Source organism: Mytilus californianus, unplaced genomic scaffold (genome assembly GCF_021869535.1).
Source record: "Mytilus californianus isolate M0D057914Y unplaced genomic scaffold, xbMytCali1.0.p SCAF_5, whole genome shotgun sequence".
NCBI classification, from domain to species: Eukaryota; Metazoa; Mollusca; class Bivalvia; order Mytilida; family Mytilidae; genus Mytilus; species Mytilus californianus.
In genome coordinates this window covers 35,650,488-35,669,127 of record NW_026262701.1, presented here as the reverse complement: position 1 = coordinate 35,669,127, position 18,640 = coordinate 35,650,488, and the positions used below count along the sequence as shown (strand labels likewise).

General features: G+C 31.4%; 1 protein-coding gene across 1 annotated transcript in view; it reads right to left on the bottom strand.

Annotated features, from left to right (window-relative positions):
- The window catches only part of LOC127701614 (coiled-coil domain-containing protein 191-like), a 48,637-nt gene that overhangs the window by 4,155 nt on the left and 25,842 nt on the right, over positions 1–18,640 (bottom strand). The window contains exons 10-15 of the mRNA XM_052205587.1: positions 16,578–16,863; positions 15,302–16,019; positions 14,287–14,369; positions 11,898–11,999; positions 11,015–11,193; positions 1,988–2,105 (exon numbers count right to left, since the gene is read on the bottom strand). Of these exons, the coding sequence (XP_052061547.1) occupies positions 1,988–2,105; positions 11,015–11,193; positions 11,898–11,999; positions 14,287–14,369; positions 15,302–16,019; positions 16,578–16,863 (1,486 nt within the window). The remainder of the gene's footprint in view (positions 1–1,987; positions 2,106–11,014; positions 11,194–11,897; positions 12,000–14,286; positions 14,370–15,301; positions 16,020–16,577; positions 16,864–18,640) is intronic.

Genomic DNA, 18,640 nt, shown 5'->3' with positions numbered 1-18,640 from the left:
AAAAGAGGAAGCTGTTGTATGATTGCCAATGATACAACTCTCCACCAGAGACCAAATGACATAGAAGTTAAAAACTATAGGTCACAGTATGGCCTTCAACAATGAGCAAAACCCATTATCGTATAATAAGCTATAAAAGGCCATGAAACGAAAAATGTAAAATAATTCAAACATAAACTGTTAACACAGAGATATGTCTCGCCTTTTTGTACTTTTGATAATGCAAATGTTGAAATTTAAATAGCAATACTTTAACATGTAAGTTATGCAAATATTCAAAGTCAATGAACCATGACTGAAGGTACATAGCAAAACAATCTCTATGGAAATGAGATATGCCAACGCTAATACAACTGCATACCAAATACCATAGAATTATCATAAGTCGTTCCCTTTCAACAAACCTAAACACAAACATTGACTTGTAAACTATGTAAAAGTTTCAAAGTCAAAGAACCATGATGAGGGGGTGGCCTGGGGCTATATAATCTCCATGGAAACGAGACTTGCAAATGCCAATAAATCTGCATACCAAATATCATTAAACTGATCTAATCACAAACTAATACATGTAAACTAAGCAAAAGTTTCAAAGTCAATAGACCATTACTGAGGGAGTGGGACTAAATATTCTCTATGGAAATGAGATGTGCTAATGCTTATACAATTGCATACCAATTAACATTGGCCTACCACTAATGGTTCCCCTTGAACTGACCTAATCACAAACTAATACATGTAAACTAAGCAAAAGTTTCAAAGTCAATAGACCATGACCAAATATTCTCTATGGAAATGAGATATGCCAATGCTTATACAATTGCATACCAAATATCATTGACTTACCACTAGTGGTTCCCCTTGAACTGACCTAATCACAAACTAATACATGTAAACTAAGCAAAAGTTTTAAAGTCAATAAACCATGACTGAGGGGGCGGAGCCAAATAATCTCCATGGAAATGAGATATGCCAATGCTTATACAACTGCATACCAAATATCATTGACTTACCACTAGTGGTTTCCCATAAACTGACCTAATCACAAACTAATACATGTAAACTAAGCAAAAGTTTCAAAGTCAATAGACCATGACTGAGGGGGCAGGGCCCAATAATCTCCATAGAAATGAGATGTGCCTGTGCTAATACAACTGCATACCAAATATCATTGACCAACCACTAGTGGTTCACCTTAAATTTGACCTAATCACAAACTAATACATTGTTGACGACGCCAACGCCAGAAACAGCATACCTATGTCTCGCTTTTTGACTCCGTCAAGGCGAGACAAAAAAAACCTAACGGCCTGATTTATGTACAAAACAATAAACCAAAAACAAATATAATATACTGCAACAAACAACAACCACTGAATTACAGGCTCCTGACTTGGTAAAGGCAAATACAGAATGTGGCAGGTTTAAACATATTTGCAGGTGCCAAATCCTCCTCCTAACCTGGTACACTGATGTTACAGTACAGCATGAAGAACAAACTATAAAAATCAGTTGAATAGGGCTTAACTCATCAGCTTGATACAAAGCACCAAAAAACTAACAAAGTACAGATCTGAGAGTACACCCTGTAACTGAAAGCTAGTTTAAAGCCAATAACAACTAATATAAAAAACATGACTAAAATATCAATCAGTACACATCCAACATCTGATGGATTTTGTGAAAAGATGTCAGAGAAAAACATGACCTTGTGCAATGCCAAAATATAGGTATCGGCAGATTGTAGACATGAATACACATATGTGTATAACAATAATATACAGCTGGGTTTTAATTTATTGATAAATAAATGGAGAATGTGACCATGGGACACAGATGAAGCCCTCGTTTGCATATATCATTATAAAGGGGCATAACTCTATAACTGTTAAAGTGATGCCACCCAAATTCGAACCAGATCTGTGTTTTGTAGTACAAAATGTAACTGCAGAAAAAGGGGAAAAAAATCTTTTTATAAAAAACTCACATTTCTCCAGTTGTTAAATGAGCGTTTGACAATTAAGTATTTATACATGTTGTCTGCCAGTTTTTCTTTCTGTGCCTTGATATACTGTACATAATCATACCAAGCACTAAATACATGTCTGTAAATGTATAATAATATACTGTTTTAAAACATATTAAATGAAATCCAGAATCAGTATTCTTTAAAATCATTAAACTCATTTAAGTAATTGAAGATAAGTTTAATACAAGTAGGTCAGATTAGGCAAAACAAATAAATATAGTTGTGTTTCTTGCCTTTATCTGCCTACCCTTAAAAATTATATGGACATTTTTGGTAAAGCACTGTTAAGTTCAGACATTTTTGGTTAAGTCCAGAACATTTCCCCATAATTTTTATGAAAAATATTTTTCGAAATGATATAAACACACGGCCCTTGGATGTGAAAGTGTTAGGGTATTTCAACACACGAGGGAAAAAATAATCACCCACGACGAAGGGTTAGGGTGATTAACACACCGAGTGTGTTAATCACTCTAACACTTTCATCCAAGGGCAGCATGTTTTTTATTATACTGAATGCCTTATGATTCAAGTGTGCACTATAAAGTCATAAATCAAGATAGTTTACTAATAACAAAAACAAAATGATGGAAATGATGTAGAAATAAGAATCGGTAAACCTCGGACAGAGCGGGTGTTAATTGTTCAGAATCGGTAAACCTCGGACAGAGCGGGTGTTAATTGTTCCGGATCAGCAAACTTCGGGCTCAGCGGGTGTTAATTTAAGGCATTAACACCCATTGCTAATATTATCACATGTTGCTATTGGTTGGCGGGTCTTATGAAAGGTTAGTGGTGTAATACCGCCACTGTTTTTCCACTATTAGTCAACGTTCGGAAAACCCGAAAATACAGTTTTTGAGAATAAGCTCTACATTAAGTCTTGCATATTTTGCCACAAAAATGGGCATATAGCCGATAGTTGAATTTGCACTTTTCAAAAAATTGTGCAGAATTTATCTTTGTTTCAAATAAAGAAATAATTGGCATGAGTCAAGTTTTATCCTGTCCAGTACTACAGACAAAATTTCACATAACATTTCATTGCATATTAAAAAATAACCATCACTGGAAGTTAACCAATCAAATTTTCACTCTTTTTTTCCTGTGTACAAGCTTTAGTAACCATGTAACCTCAAGTTTCCAAAATTTCCTATAGAAACACCAAACAAAAAAGATTGGTGCTTTGAAACACCCAAGATATATGTTTATGACTCAGAATTTTTTTACTGCAATGAAATGTAGGATTAATTTCCTACAACTGTCAAATTCAAGGGAATATTTTTTTTCGACCCTTTTTCGTATGCAACCAGATGTGACGTACTATGATTTGGTGGTATTTCACCTAAAAGTGAAAATTAACAAATGCCTTGTGTCCAATGAAGTAAATGAATGATATAAGAAATTTGCATAAAGTATAATAATATTATTTAACCTACAATTTTTTTTTGCCAAGTAGTAGGAAAGAGGCATATAATTTTGGGGGAATTAGTTTGGTGTTTTACAATATCATTGGGTTCTTATTCTATGATAGTTTAACAAATGGAATACAATATTCAAATGTGGCAGGTAAATGTCCCATGATTACCCTAAAACTAAATATCTGTTCATTAAAATATAAAAGTTTTACAAAGATTCCTAGAAAAATGACATGATACTACACTATATGAAATATAAGAGAGAGAGAGATATTGGCCATACACCTAAGAGGAGTTTCATTCAAAAACCATAATAAAATTAAACAAATTAAAAAGGTTAAAGGTCCTACAACTACAGAAAAATTTGTAGAATGCAGTAGTGTGATAAAATGATAAACTGCACTATATAATCAAACATTCTACCAAATAAAGAGAACTATGAGAAAAAACAGACATTATGTAAAATGATTTATAATGAGTTTAATCATAAACAAGAGATGTCTTGTCTGCTTTACTGATCATGATTTAATTTTGTGTTCAAATTCTTTTTAAAATCACTGTTTTACAGTCGTATGATATGATTATATCTCAAATATCTAATCAACTGAAACAGACGTATAGTGACAGTGCATAAAAAAACTAATATTTTCAAACAATTATCTATGTCCTGATGAATGCAACTTTAACACATATTCAAACTTCAGTATAACAGACTGACAAATCTTAAAATATAACTATATACCATGTATATATTCAACTGAATCAGGCATTTCAGAAAATTCATGAAAACTAATATTTTCAAGCAATTTTCTATGTCATTGGGGACAACTTTGGGAAAAAAAGCTCAACTTGATCATACCAATCTTAAATCTGTTACTTCTAACAGTCCCCTTCAGCTTTACTGATAAGGGTGGTGGGGGAGGAAGCTAATAAAGAATTTATGGTTCACCTAACGAACATGATCTTAAATTTTATGCAAATTCATTGTTTTCCTAAGAAAAGACACCTTAAATTTGATAAAATTCAATGTTCATCTAACAACGGAGAACTTAAATTTTATGCAAATTCATTGTTTTCCTCAGAAAAGATACCTTAAATTTGATAAAATTCAATGTTCATCTAATAACGGAGAACTAACATTGTATACACAAAGTACACAGTCAAAGGATTCAGTCTTAAACAAGCCTTTTCTAAAATATTCCTAAAAGACTGTTTTAAAGACAAAATTTTTAATTTACAAATTAATAGCTGCATCATATCTCCAAAAAATTATAACAGTAATTTAGGATGTAAAAAAAAACAGTACAATGTATATAACACTTCAATTAAAAGTTGCAGATAAAAAGAAATATTATTCTGTACAAAAGTAAAAATTATTGAAGGAATATTTCAAAGACAAATAGGACCTATACTTGTATCAAAAAACAGAAAACAGAGCTACTGAAGTCACATCTTTTTTGACTGCAATGTTTGATACTAAATACATCTTATTTGATCATAATTTCTGGCAACTACCTTAATTAAAGTGGTCTGTTATACATCTTAATCCATAATTTGCTCATAATCAGGGTATTTTTAAGACAATTAATTTCTTGATATTTCAAATTTTTCATCACCTTGATAGAAGACTTAAGCAAAATAAAATGGTTTTATTACTTTAATATTTGATACCGTCTTTAGGTGTGTATAGTACACATTTTTTTTTACCCCTAAAAAGTAGTTGGTAGAGGGGTGCATATTATACACAACTATAGACGTTTTTTTATTTATTTTTTTTTTTTTTGTTTTTTTTTATATTATTAATAGCGTTTTTTTTCTTCATTATTGTATATACTCGGTTTACTCCTGGTTTGCCCACTTTTAATTATATCAATTATCTATTAGTAAAGAAAACAAAAAAGACAAGAGGTTTAATGAGCATACAATTGTATAGTCTGTTCCAACTTAGGTATATAGTTTATTAGTGTTTTCTATATATTCAGGTTTTTTTTTTATTTTATAATTGCATTTTCATTTGTATAGAAAAATAATAAATAAATCAAATATTTTTTTCTCAATAATTTAATATCAATTCAATCGATTCATTTAACAAACATGTACAACTAATGACAAAACAATAAGATTCAGTTATAAAAGTGTTTTTATAATTCATTAGTTTCTGAATGATTTTCATGATATAAATACACCAATGCAAGTTCTCTTTTATTGCAAACATAATATATATAATATATGAATCAAGTTTATATATACATTGCATAAGGAAATAAATAAAGCACTATGGTAAAATAAGTAATATGGGGCTCTATATGTATAATGATGGGAAATACAATCTTTTATATATACATCAAAAGTCACAAAACATTATATTTACAAAGTCATAAATTACAATATTTCACTTAGTTGTTCAGTTCAAATGGAGAAGTAGGATGCTGCGTCAGAGTCTACAACGTTAATGAGTCCTTGTTGGTATCTGTCTTTCGGTAGTTGGAGTCTGGTGTCTATTACTCTGTATCTTCGTCTTTTTGGTGGGCGGGCTCCTCCTGCTGCATACTGGATAATATTACATTCTGTTAGTGCCTGGGTCTTCTTCAGTAACTCAATGATCTCGTAGATGTTGGGGTGGGCATGTTGGAGTCTCTTCTTAAGTTTGTTAATTGGTGATTGGTGGTGCATGGTCCTTCTGTGTAGTAGTGGTTCCATAGAAAGCGGTATCCTTCAACCCAGAACTCTGTCACGTAATCAGTAAATGATGTTGTAGCGGGTATGTTGTCAGCTTCACCAATGTCTTCTAAATTTGTTAGCCTAACATCCTCAACAAGGTGGGGTGGAACAAGAGGTAATACTGCGGCTCGTCTTCATTTTCTTTATAATATGACTGTAGTCCACATCTCTGTGCCTTTCGCCAAATACACTGGGTGAAGTGGAAGAAGCAGCCTTTCACTGTTACCCCTGGGAACACTGTCCGTGCTGCGTTGTTATCAATAAATACTGTTTCTGGTTGAAGTTGTAACTGGTGTTGTTGATGGATGTATCGTATGTGGCTGAAGAAGCGTGAATGGATGACCTGGTCTTTTCCTGGTAGTAGTAGTTGCTTCATAGTCTGCATTATTTTGATCACCTATATCTTAAGATTGGTTGGCTTGATGGTTGTGTGGTGGACCTAATTTGACTAAATGAGTGTAAACTGTTGAAGGGCAGGCTGGAATAGAACATCTCGGGCAAACTCTGTTGTTTCTTTTGTTTTTCACTCTGTAACGATGGCCTCCTAGGACCAAACTTTCTCTACCAAACTTATTCTGTACATACTGAAGTTGATGAACTTGTGCGTTTGCCATACTTGGTTTGAATGATTCGAATTACGGTTATATGCTTTTGGTGGACGGCTTACCAGCTGGTAATTGCGCCCTGGTAACTAACTTTTGGAATTAGTCCATTATTATTATTAGTAATATTTTTCTTTAGAAAAAAAGTCCATTAAAATAAAAATTAAAAAAAATAAATATATATTATATATTCCTTTGAAGGCGACTATCTTTGCTTTGAGGTAGTGCGCCTTTTTGACCTATACTAGTTTAAACTTTTTTTTAATAAATTTAAATAGAAAACAAATTAAGAAAAAAAATTAGTGTTATTTTGAAAATTAACTTCTATTAGGGATTGAGACTTTGGTTTTTGACCTATACTTTTATATCTAATTTTAATTAAAAGAAAAATACTGTATGTTTGTTATGCTTTTCTTTCTTTTTTTTCTCTGTGGTTGTAAGTGTTATGCGTTAAAAATAACGTATTGTGTCACTTGTTTGTGTTTATTTTTATTATGATAATCAGTTGCACTGTCGTATTTCTCAAATACGAAAGTAGATTATATTTGATCAGTTGCCCCAGCCAGTGGTCCCGTGGGAATCGTGTATACGCACTGATTCGAATGTAAGACAATTTCATATCTATAATACAATAATTTGTGACAACCGCTCACAAAAGTGTCAGAAATTATTAACAGCTTGGGTAAATTGTAAAAATTGTAAAAATCGACTAAAAACTTAGCAATCATGATTATTAATTGAAAGATATTTTATTGTTGTTTTTTAAGAAAAAAAGCTAGCATGGATGCAGATTACTGTTCAAATTGTGTCATATTTAAAGCTTGGCTACCGAACAGTTGCATTTATATTCTATTTGTTAGAATCAATTGGATATTTTTTTATGTTAAATTTCAGAACAGTGTATTTATTAAAAATTTGAAAAAAATAAGTTGAATAAATAAAAAGAAATTCAAATGACATTTTTTCTAATCTTTAGTTTCATTATTTTACTTTTTACTTTTTTTTTTAAATGTACCAATAATTAAAACTATTTGTTGATAAATTGTAAAAATAATAAACATTTTTGTACACATTTTTTCCTATTTTTTTTTTTTTTTCTATTTGTCGAATTAAATACATTTTCCTGCTAAAAACTATATCAAATAGAATATTTTTGCACATTTTCCTTGATTTAATAGCAGAATATAATATCGTTTATAAAATTTTACAGGTAAAATAAAAGGTAAATAAACTGCTTCGCTGAGCGCAGCTAGATACGCCAGCAGAGGTCCAACCCTGAACAGTTGGGCCAAAATTGACACAATATTCAAGCTTGATTCAGGTCTGAATTTGGATTGTAATTAAATATTTGACGTATTATAGGTTTCTGAATAAATGTAGTCAAAGAACTTGAAATTGGTTATATGAATTGAATTTATATTCAATTAAAGATTCCTTGCTGTTGTGCAATTCTTAGTAAATTTGTTGTCAGACTATAAACAAATAAAGTTCAATTAATTCTCAATGTCATATTAGAAATTTATGAAAATAAAAAGGGAGCTTACATCAATAGATATAAACAATTCACCAAAGTTTCATGAGAATTGGTGACAGCATTTTTGAGTTATTGTCCGAAAAACTGGAAAATCACCCCTTTTTTTAATGAATAAAACACAATAACTCAGAAACTTAAAATGTAAAATTTATAAAATTCTAATGGGAGCTTACATCAATACATACAAACAATTCACCAAAGTTTCATAAGAATTGCTGAAAGCATTTTTGAGTTTTTGTCCGAAAACTGGAAAATCCCCCCCTGTTTTATGAATAAAACCCTGTAACTCGGAAACGTAAAATCTAAAATTTATAAAAATCGAAAGGGAGCTCATGTCAATAGATATAAACAATTCACCACAATTTCTTGCAAGTTGGTGAAAGCATTTTTGACTTATTGTCCGAAAACAGGAAAATCCCCCTTTTTTTAATGAATAAAACCCCATACCTCTGAAACGTAAAATCTAAATTTTATAAAAAACGAAAGGGAGCTCACGTCAATAGATATAAACAATTCACCAAAGTTTTATGCAAATTGGTTAAAACATTTTTGAGTTAATGTCTGACATGTTGACGATGGACGGACAGACGGACGGACGGACGGACGGATGGACAGAGGTATACCATAATATGTCCCGTAAACTGCATATAAAAATATGACTATAATTCAGAAATAAACTATAGTTGTTAAAACAACAATTCCCCCTTTGTATACATATGCATGTAATTAAAAGTGGGCAAACCAGGATGACACCATATATTCAAGACGTTTTTTTATTTTAGTTTTCCTTCTTATTGAATACACAAGTACTGGTGTGACATCCTGCTGAGTGAGCTTAAAATGTAATTAAGGATTAAGTATGGGTGTGTAGCAATGGACAACTTTTGACAGGTGTTCAATATAATAACCTCAGGCAGTGCTCTAAATCAACATGATCAATGAAAAGGAAATATTGAATTTAAGAGTCATTAAATTTTAATTACTGCTAATCAACTTTGAAAATGTTTGGGGTCTAATTTCTTTTGTTCCATAACATTCTAATCATATCATATCTTTTATAATATTTGAACAGTACATCAGCCTGGACAAGCTTAGACAAACATTGATTTCAAAAGGGATCTTTTAATTAATAACTTTACTTTTATAAAAGTTATAAATGTTAATTACATGATAAAAGTTCTACCATTTAATTGTTTGTGATTTTAAATTCAGTTGATTGAACAATCAATCAATCTTATTATTTTTATCTTTCAATAGACTTAAATGAAATTAAATACATGGTTTAATTGTTCCCTATTTAAGGCTTTGTACAGTGAACTAGACTTTAAATTTTTTTATATTTTGATTTTCTTTTTTACCTTTCTAATTTTATATTTTTTACTTTTTTTTTCACGATTTTGGAGGGATGAAAAGGGTGTGTGTATAATACACAACTGCTTACTATACACGGCTAAATACAGTAATCTCCAATTATAAAACTTTGTTTCATGAACATGCAATAAATATTCCTAAACCTTATCAGTGTCTGTTAAGCTAAATTATAGTCAAGTAGATTGTACGGCATTTTTTAAAGGGGGAACACATGCACATCTTCTCATCAGAATCTTGCAATTGTCAAATTTATACAAATTAAAAAAAAAAATTTAATGAGGTGTCCACACTGTTTACATTTTAGGTCACAGAGGTCACATATAGAGATAAAGGAAAAAGTGAACATGTTAATCGATATCACACCAATATTATTTAAAACATCTTAGAGACCATGTATGATGAGTTGTGAAGACAAATAAAAAAAAAATCATATACAAAGGAATGTAACTCTGGAGAATCCTATCATTACAATTGAGATGTTCGCCTGTTACTATAAGTTATATGCTTTGATACTGACCCCATACGAATTCATAGAGGGTTAGTGAAAGCCATAGGGGGTAGGGCCAAAGGCTGAATCTCCTATGGATTTTACTTACCCTCTATGGATCTGTAAGGGCTCAATAGTGAACATATAACGAATTTATCCCACAAGGGACTTTTCCTTCTAAGTTTTGTATAAAAAGAAGCAATGAAATAAAAAAACATTAATCGACGACGTCACCATCAATAGTAAACATGATGTCATGAAACCCATATGAAATCTACTGACCTCCTACAGATCCATTAGGGGTCACCACGTGACGGCGTTAAACCAATCATAACGTCATAATTGACCTGAGGTGCGATAAAGTTTAATATCTTATGTTAATTTGACAAAAGACATGAATAATTGAATTTATTATATATGTAATACAATCATTGGCAAGCGTGCTGTATCAGTCACCCGTGATGATATCAATATGGTTGCAAAGACTTTATCACACCTTTAATCTGTAGGACGTCACGTCATCGATGCAGTCACTTTTGCAAAGGCTTTATCAAACCCCTAATCTGTATGACTTCATGTCAAACCTCTAATCTGTATGACGTCATTTCAATCCCCCTTATCTGTATGACGTCATGTCACATAAAACACATCTATGTGAGATATATGTATATAATAAAGTGTATATGATATGGCTTTTTCAATATCACACACCGTATCAACCCTCAACCAATATAATCCCTCGAGCAGAGCTCATGGGATTATATTGGTGTCTCGGGTTGATACGGATGTGATATTGAAAAAGCCATATGATATTCTCTATATATCTAGATACTTGAAAAATAATCTACAAACCTTTTAATAAGTGACTTATGGTGAGCTATAGCTGTAAATTCATTTTTCTTTGCCATGTCAGCTAATTTTTTAAATGGTACAAGTCCACGATATTTCATTATAGACCGGATATAATGTTCATCTGCTTTAACATTTAATTGTCTGACTTTTTCGTCTCGTTGTTGTTTTTCCATTTCTTTCTACAAATTATAATAAAAGTATGTTTATATGTAAAGTTCCTTATCAAAGCTATAGTGTAAATTTTTTTTTATCCCTGGCTTAGTATATTTCTCAGATTTCGATTGACTTATGACAAATTGTTAAAAAAAAAACATAGCCCTGGGTGTTGCTAACCCATATACCTAGGTGTTAGTACCTATTACCACAGGGAACTTCATGTGCACTTTCCTTTGTTCTGTGGTTGTTCCCAGTGAAAAATTGAATTCTGTAGATTATCCATGATGTTTGTACTTAAATATGTAATCCACTAAGGATTTTATCCTATTATGCCAATCACTGGCATTCATTTCAGTTAATGCATTACTTGGCTACCACATCGTCAATCAAAGGGACAAAAGACCTAGCTAAGCCATTGACCCATGTTGATGTTTTTTCTGTTAAAAAAATATTCAATTTTAGAAATATTGTGATTTCATTAAATCTATACGTCAGTGCAAGAATGACATCCAGGGTAACTTTTTGTACCATTTAACATGCTGAGAAGGTGAAGTTTGGTTTATAAAAGAGACTTTGTGACGTGTCCCATAATATATAGCCATAATATTTTTACTGAAATGTATAAAATGAGTAAAATAATAAATGATAATAGGTTCTCAGTTGAGATCTATGTTAAATAATGAACAAATAGATAACTGCAACAATAGAAAACCTTATTTCTTCTAACCTGTTTGTCTAATTTTTTCTTTTCTCTATAAGCCTCAGCTCTGGCACGTTTGTCTTCCTCTAACTCCTTTCTCCTTAACTCTTCTTCTGCCTCTAATTGTTTCTGTTAAGAGAGTTCATTTAAAATTTTGCTCTGAAGTAACAAAAGCAACTTTTTCTATTGAAGCTACAAATTTATGTGACAATAATTTTTTGAATTATTTCGAGTCCAAAGGTTAAAATCCACAAATAAATATATAAAAAAGACAGTCCTTACTTTTATATTGGTTTAAATTTATCTACCAAATGGCCAGGATAAAATTAACTTAAAGTAAGAAAATATGGTCAAAAATTTTGAATGACGAATGTTTAAATGTAGGCTTTGGTTGACTCTATGGTTTATTTTCCCCTTTTTTAAAGAAATTTGTGAGGACTTCTGAATTATTTGATATGTTAATCAGTTGGACATGCTATTATCATTATTTAATTACACATCCAATAACTGTAGTGTTTGTTTCACACCTTAATTCTTATTATTTATTTACCGATTAAAGAACATAAATAAATTTAGTCTTTTATTGTATAAATAAGACCTCATTTTTATTCATTTAGCATCGTATTCTGGTTAAACAGTTATAGTTATAGCAATTGTATATGGATAACTTTATCATGCAGTTAGGTGGCAGTTCAAATGCCTTCATGTATTCTTTAAATATATGTTGTCGATCACAAAATTAAAAAATTAAGGAAAAAAATAAATGGAGAATGTGTCCCAATGGACACAGATGATGCCCTCGCTTGCATACAACATTATAAAGGGACAATAAAAGTGACGCTACCCAAATTTGTACTTGATCTTAGTTTTGTGGTAATAAGTATTGTGTATAGGTTTCATGTTTGGTTGGGGCAAACTTAAGTTACAGAACGGAAACTAAAATTTTTTCAATTTTTCGATTTACAAAGGGGCATAACTCAATAATGGTTAAAGTGACACTACCCAAATTCAACTTGATCTGTGTTTTATCAGTGGAAGGCAAAATTATACATTGCATTGTATAAAACATTGATTGTTGTTGATTCAACTATAATCATGGACAAAGGAAGATAACTCCCATTTTAAAAATTACTTGAACTATGACATCATTGATATTTTTAGAAAAAAAATGAAAAATTTAGCTATTTTTCCATTTATAAAGGGGCATAACTCTAGAACAGTAAAAGTGACGCCACCAAAAATCAAACTTGATCTGTGTATTGTGGTAATAAGCATTGTGTATAAGTTTGAGGCAAACTTAAGTTAGAGAACGGAAATGAAAAATTTTGCAATTTTTCCATTTATAAAGGGGCATAACTCTAGAACAGTTAAAGTGACATCACCAAAATTCAAACTTGATCTGTGTTTTGTGGTAATAAGCATTGTGTATAAGTTTGATAACATTTGGTTGAGGCAAACCTAAGTTAGAGAACGAAACCAATTTGGGACGTACGTATGTACGTACGTACGGACAGACGGACAAGGGTAAAACTTAATGCCTCTTCTTTGGCGGGGGCATAAAAATAGACATTTCTACTTTCAAATAGCAAAATTTTGTTCTGCAAAAATTTCTGGTTATACAGTATATAGTAAAAATATGATATCAATGATAATGATTTATCTTTTAAAATAATTAGTTTTTTTTTCATGCTCTATGTTTTCTTAAAGCAAATATGCAAGGAAAATCTGTCAAAATCATCTCTTCTCATCTTTTGTGAAACATTGTTATATTATGACGTCATTGTGACGTCATGACGTTAAAAATTATGGAAATTTTTTTTATTTTCTTAATCCATTTATACTTCTTAATGTTCTGTGTATTTCTAAGTTATTTACTGTTGTTCAACATCCTATTTTTTTTTCTCCTCTCAGAATCTACAGATTTTCATCTTGTACAAATGTAATAATAGCAAGTACACATCTAATAGTCTTCCAAAAACTGGGTTTCAATTTTCAGTAGGAAATAGTTGTGTTTGTGTGTCATGTGTATTGAGGAGGAGCAGAAATGCTTATATAGAGACTTGAGAACTGTGGGTGTTTTCAGAGATTAAAATAGTTTTGTTAGTATTCAAATACTTTTTACAGCATGGAGAACCCTTGGTATGAAAATAAGTGTGATTTGCCTTATCATTTATCAAAATCTGCATGTTAAGTCAAAAATCATTTTAAAAGGTGATTTTCAAAGTTAATGCCGATGATTTTGCTTGATTTATTCTGAAATGTCTCTTTATATTAATTTTTTTTTTATGGCAGAGTTGTAAATCATCATAACTATCCCCAATGCCCAGCAATACCAGCAGTAATTTTTTTACGGAATCACATTGACCATATTGAGAGGTAAGATTATTACAAATGATTTTATTTACAACATCCTTACTAATTTTTCCTCTTCTGCCTGTCTTCTTTTTTCGTCCCTCTCAGCTTTTAACCTGGTTCTTTCAGCAGCACGTTCATCCATATCTATAAAATATCATAAATGGTTGATGCATATTTCACTTGAACTATATCATTATTCTATTCAAACATTTAATTCTAGCACTAATCACAAAGCTTCAAAGTGACTTTATACCTCCTTTTGGAATACATCCATATACTTTATCACTTTGCAAAACTGGTTAAAGGTTAGACAAGAATGGAGTTTATTTTCAGACAGAGAAAGATACACTTAAAGCTCTGATTTTTTAGTTTTAATACCAATGTTTCCCATCTGAAGAATTGTGGATGTAGGATAAATATTGATATTGTTCAAATTGTGCAAACCTAAAGTCCCCTTCGACTTCGTCGGTAGGGGACTAATAACTAACTTAATAGCTTAAATAATAATAATTATATTATTCAGAAATCCATTCAATAATTACAGCTCCAAATAAATATGCTATGTTGAAAGTATTTACCTATACTCTCTGATAATCAATTCGAATTCTGTTTTGACTGTTCGAAATCCCCTTTTAATATGCCCAAGCACACTTAAGATTTGTGCAAGAAAAAAGGTCCCTAATATTCAAGGTTTCTCATGTGTATCACTGTCAATATGTACATAAATATTGCATAATTTGGAAGTTGCAGGATTTCATCCGTCTTGACACTGATTTAGTAATATAAAACAGGTAAATAGCAGTAACTAATGAAACATAGGATTAAAATAAAAACAAGTATGAAAACAAAAGATGTTATTTGTATGCCACAAGTTGGCATAATTTTGTAACGCTTAATCTGCAATTTTAAAATTTGCCAGGAACGAAGTTACGTCGACACATCAATATCAACGCATAATTTAACATTCACAACAATTATAAAATATTTATTTCTTTCACAGTATGTCTTGCATTGACAAAATACCTGTACATTTTGTATTGGATGTTAATCAAATTTCCAGATAGTTTTTGACTTACTTTTTAAAGTTTGCAGGTACTTAGTATTGGATTTGGTCGTACTATCTGTCCTTGCAGTTACAGCTGTACTAGTTGTTCTTGATGTATCCATAGCAACATTTGATGTTTTAGTATTTTGCTTCTTATTTGTCTGTTCATTCTTTAAACTATTAACAATAGCACTATTGTTCTGTTTACTTATATTTGATTGTTTGTTAGTTGACTGTGAATTTGCATTAGACTGTTGCCGAGGAACCTCAGATGTAGAAGTCTGTCCTTTAGGAACAGAATCCCCTGTTCTTGGTGTAATATTTTTAGCTAAATGTTCAAGTATTGCTTGCTGTTTTTCAAGTTGGTCGTGCAGTTTACTTTGATTCTGACCAAACTGCAATTCCTCTATTATTCTCTGTTGTTCTTTCAATTGTTTTTGCTGCTCTTGCAAAATTTTTTGTTGAGCCTGGTGTCTGTTTTCAAAATTATTTGTAATATATTTAGTGTTCATCCATGGCTGTGTTCCAAACCTCTTTCTGACTTTAAGATCTGACTGTTCAATGTGATCTTCTGAATCTCCCATGTTAGCCATCTCCTCATTGGTTAGATTCAAATGTTTCCTTGTTATCTGCCATGGTTGAGTAGGAATTCTATTATCTCGTTTCTGTTTGGCTGCTTCTGATATGTTCACTGAAGTGTCACTTTTTGAGGACTGTGGACGTTTTGCAGGTTGATCAAAAAAGGAGTCCTGAAAGAAATATTTAGTTTTATCTTCCTATAACGAATGTTTATTTTTAGTGAAAAAGATGGTTTAATTAAATAAGGTTTATCTAATACATACAAAGCATACACTTATTTATAGTATTGCTTTCATAATAAGTGAGAAAATCTTGTGATAAAATAACTATAAAGTTTTTTTAAGGAGTCACCGAACCATGAAAATGAGGTCAAAGACAACAGATATATGTAAGATGGGAACTTCAGAACAAAAGGCATTTGTTTACATGATATGAGGTATCCAGGTTTTTTTTCCTAATAAAATATTTAGTTTTAAACAGAAAGTTTACGCAGTCGCTGCCAAATTACCATCCCTTTGTCCCACATTGGACATTTGTCACAGGCGAGACAAAAATAACTGCCTCTATAAAATATCACTAACATATTACCACAGATGTCTAGGAAATGAATTTAACATTTAACTTAATAAAATGGGAAAAACAGACATAAATGGTAATCTCTATGCCTCACTGTTTGACAAAGGCAGAGCTTGAAAATTAAAATGTTTTATGCAAATTTTGTAGCTTACAATTTCTGATGTTGATGGAGTAACTGGTTTCCTGCCAGTCCTTGCTGACTGGATTCTACTTGACTTTGTGGTTTCTACTGTAGAACTGGTTCTATCTGTGTCATTTCCGGTCCATAATTTACCATTTGCTGCAGCTTCTAATAAAGCAGCCATCTTACTTTTGGTATTACTTTGAGCATGTTCTAATTCTTTTCGTTCAACTTCCTGTTTGACCCACAGCTGCCAAGCAGCAAAATATTTTCTAAGTAAAGTTTGTTTACTGTGACTGTCTGCTAGCTGTATTTTCCTGAAAGTTTGACATTGGTGTTAGCTCTAAGTGGTAATTATGAAATAAAAGAAGTGTGGGAGTATACACCGGCTTGTTGAACAAAAATAAAACAAATTATTAACCAGTAATCTGAATTTTTATATTTTGCTGAACAATTCTATTTATAGTAAGAGCAGCCAAACTTATCAAACAGCAAGGGTTACCCAACATATAAATGAAATAGGACCATCAATTGATTAGTTTCCCTACATTTTATCTAGATTGTATGATGGAAGAGCAATTGCTCAGATTTGGTGTTTAAACCCCATACTGTGGATTCAGTATTATTTGTGGGATACTTATTTTCGTTGATTTCGTGGGTTCAGGTGAAACACGAATTCAAATGTTCAATGAATTACAAGTTTTCTACTGTGTTGAATGCAGACTTTAGCAAAATAACGAAATTAAATATCCACGAAAATTGATACCAATGAAAATAAATGAATCCACAGTATTATTATTATAATAGCAGTTATCATGTCGTTTGTTTTAGTCAGATACATCTTTAGATATAATTCTATAAATTCCAATACTATGTATAAGCCAAAGAATTGTTCAAATTGCCAACAAAGATTTCAGAGGTTGAAGATATTTGAAAACAGTTTATAATTAATGTCAGACACCAACTTATTACAACAGCTCACTTTGGTCCTTATGACCAGATGAGTTAATAAACAAGAGGCTCGCTCACCTGTATTTCAGAGGAGAAGATTTTTAAATGTTAGCAAACTTGATGAACAAATTGTGTAAAATTGTCTTTAAAGGGCAATAACTCCTTAAGGGGTCAATTGACAATTTTGGTCTAATTAACTTTTTTGTAGATCTTACTTTGCTGAACATTATTGCTGCTTACAGTTTATATATATCTATAATAATGTTTAAAATAATAACAAAAAAATGCAAAATTTTGTTAAAACTACCAATTCGATGGCAGCAACCCAACAATGGGTTGTTCTATTCGTCTGATAATTTCAGGACCGATAGATCTTGACCAATTAAACAATTTTACCCCATGTCACATTTGCTCTAAAAGATTTAGTTTTTGAGATATAAGCCAAAAACTGCATTTGACCCTTATGTTCTATTTTTAGCCATGGCGGCCATGTTTGTCGATGGATACAAACTTCAGATACAATTTATAAACAAGATACCCTAAGGAACATTTAGTTAAAGTTTGAAGGTAATTGGCCCAGTAGTTTCAGAGGAGAAGATTTTCAAATGTTAGCAAACTTGATGAACAAATTGTGTAAAATTGTCTTTAAAGGGCAATAACTCCTTAAGGGGTCAATTGACAATTATGGTCATATTAACTTTTTTGTAGATCTTACTTTGCTGAACATTATTGCTGCTTACAGTTTATATATATCTATAACAATATTCAAATCAATAACGAAAAACTGCAAAATTTTGTTAAAACTACCAATTCGATGGCAGCAACCCAACAATGGGTTGTTCGATTCATCTGAAAATTTCAGAGCTGATAGATCTTGACCAATTGAACAATTGTACCACATGTCAGATTTGCTCTAAAAGCTTTAGTTTTTGAGATATAAGCCAAAAACTGCATTTGACCCCTATGTTCTATTTTTAGCCATGGCGGCCATGTTTGTCGATGGATCAAAACTTCGGATAAAATTTATAAACTAGATACCCTAAGGAACATTTAGTTGAAGTTTGAAGGTATTTGGCCCAGTAGTTTCAGAGAAGAAGATTTTTTAAATAGTTTACGACGACAGATGACGACGACGACAGACGA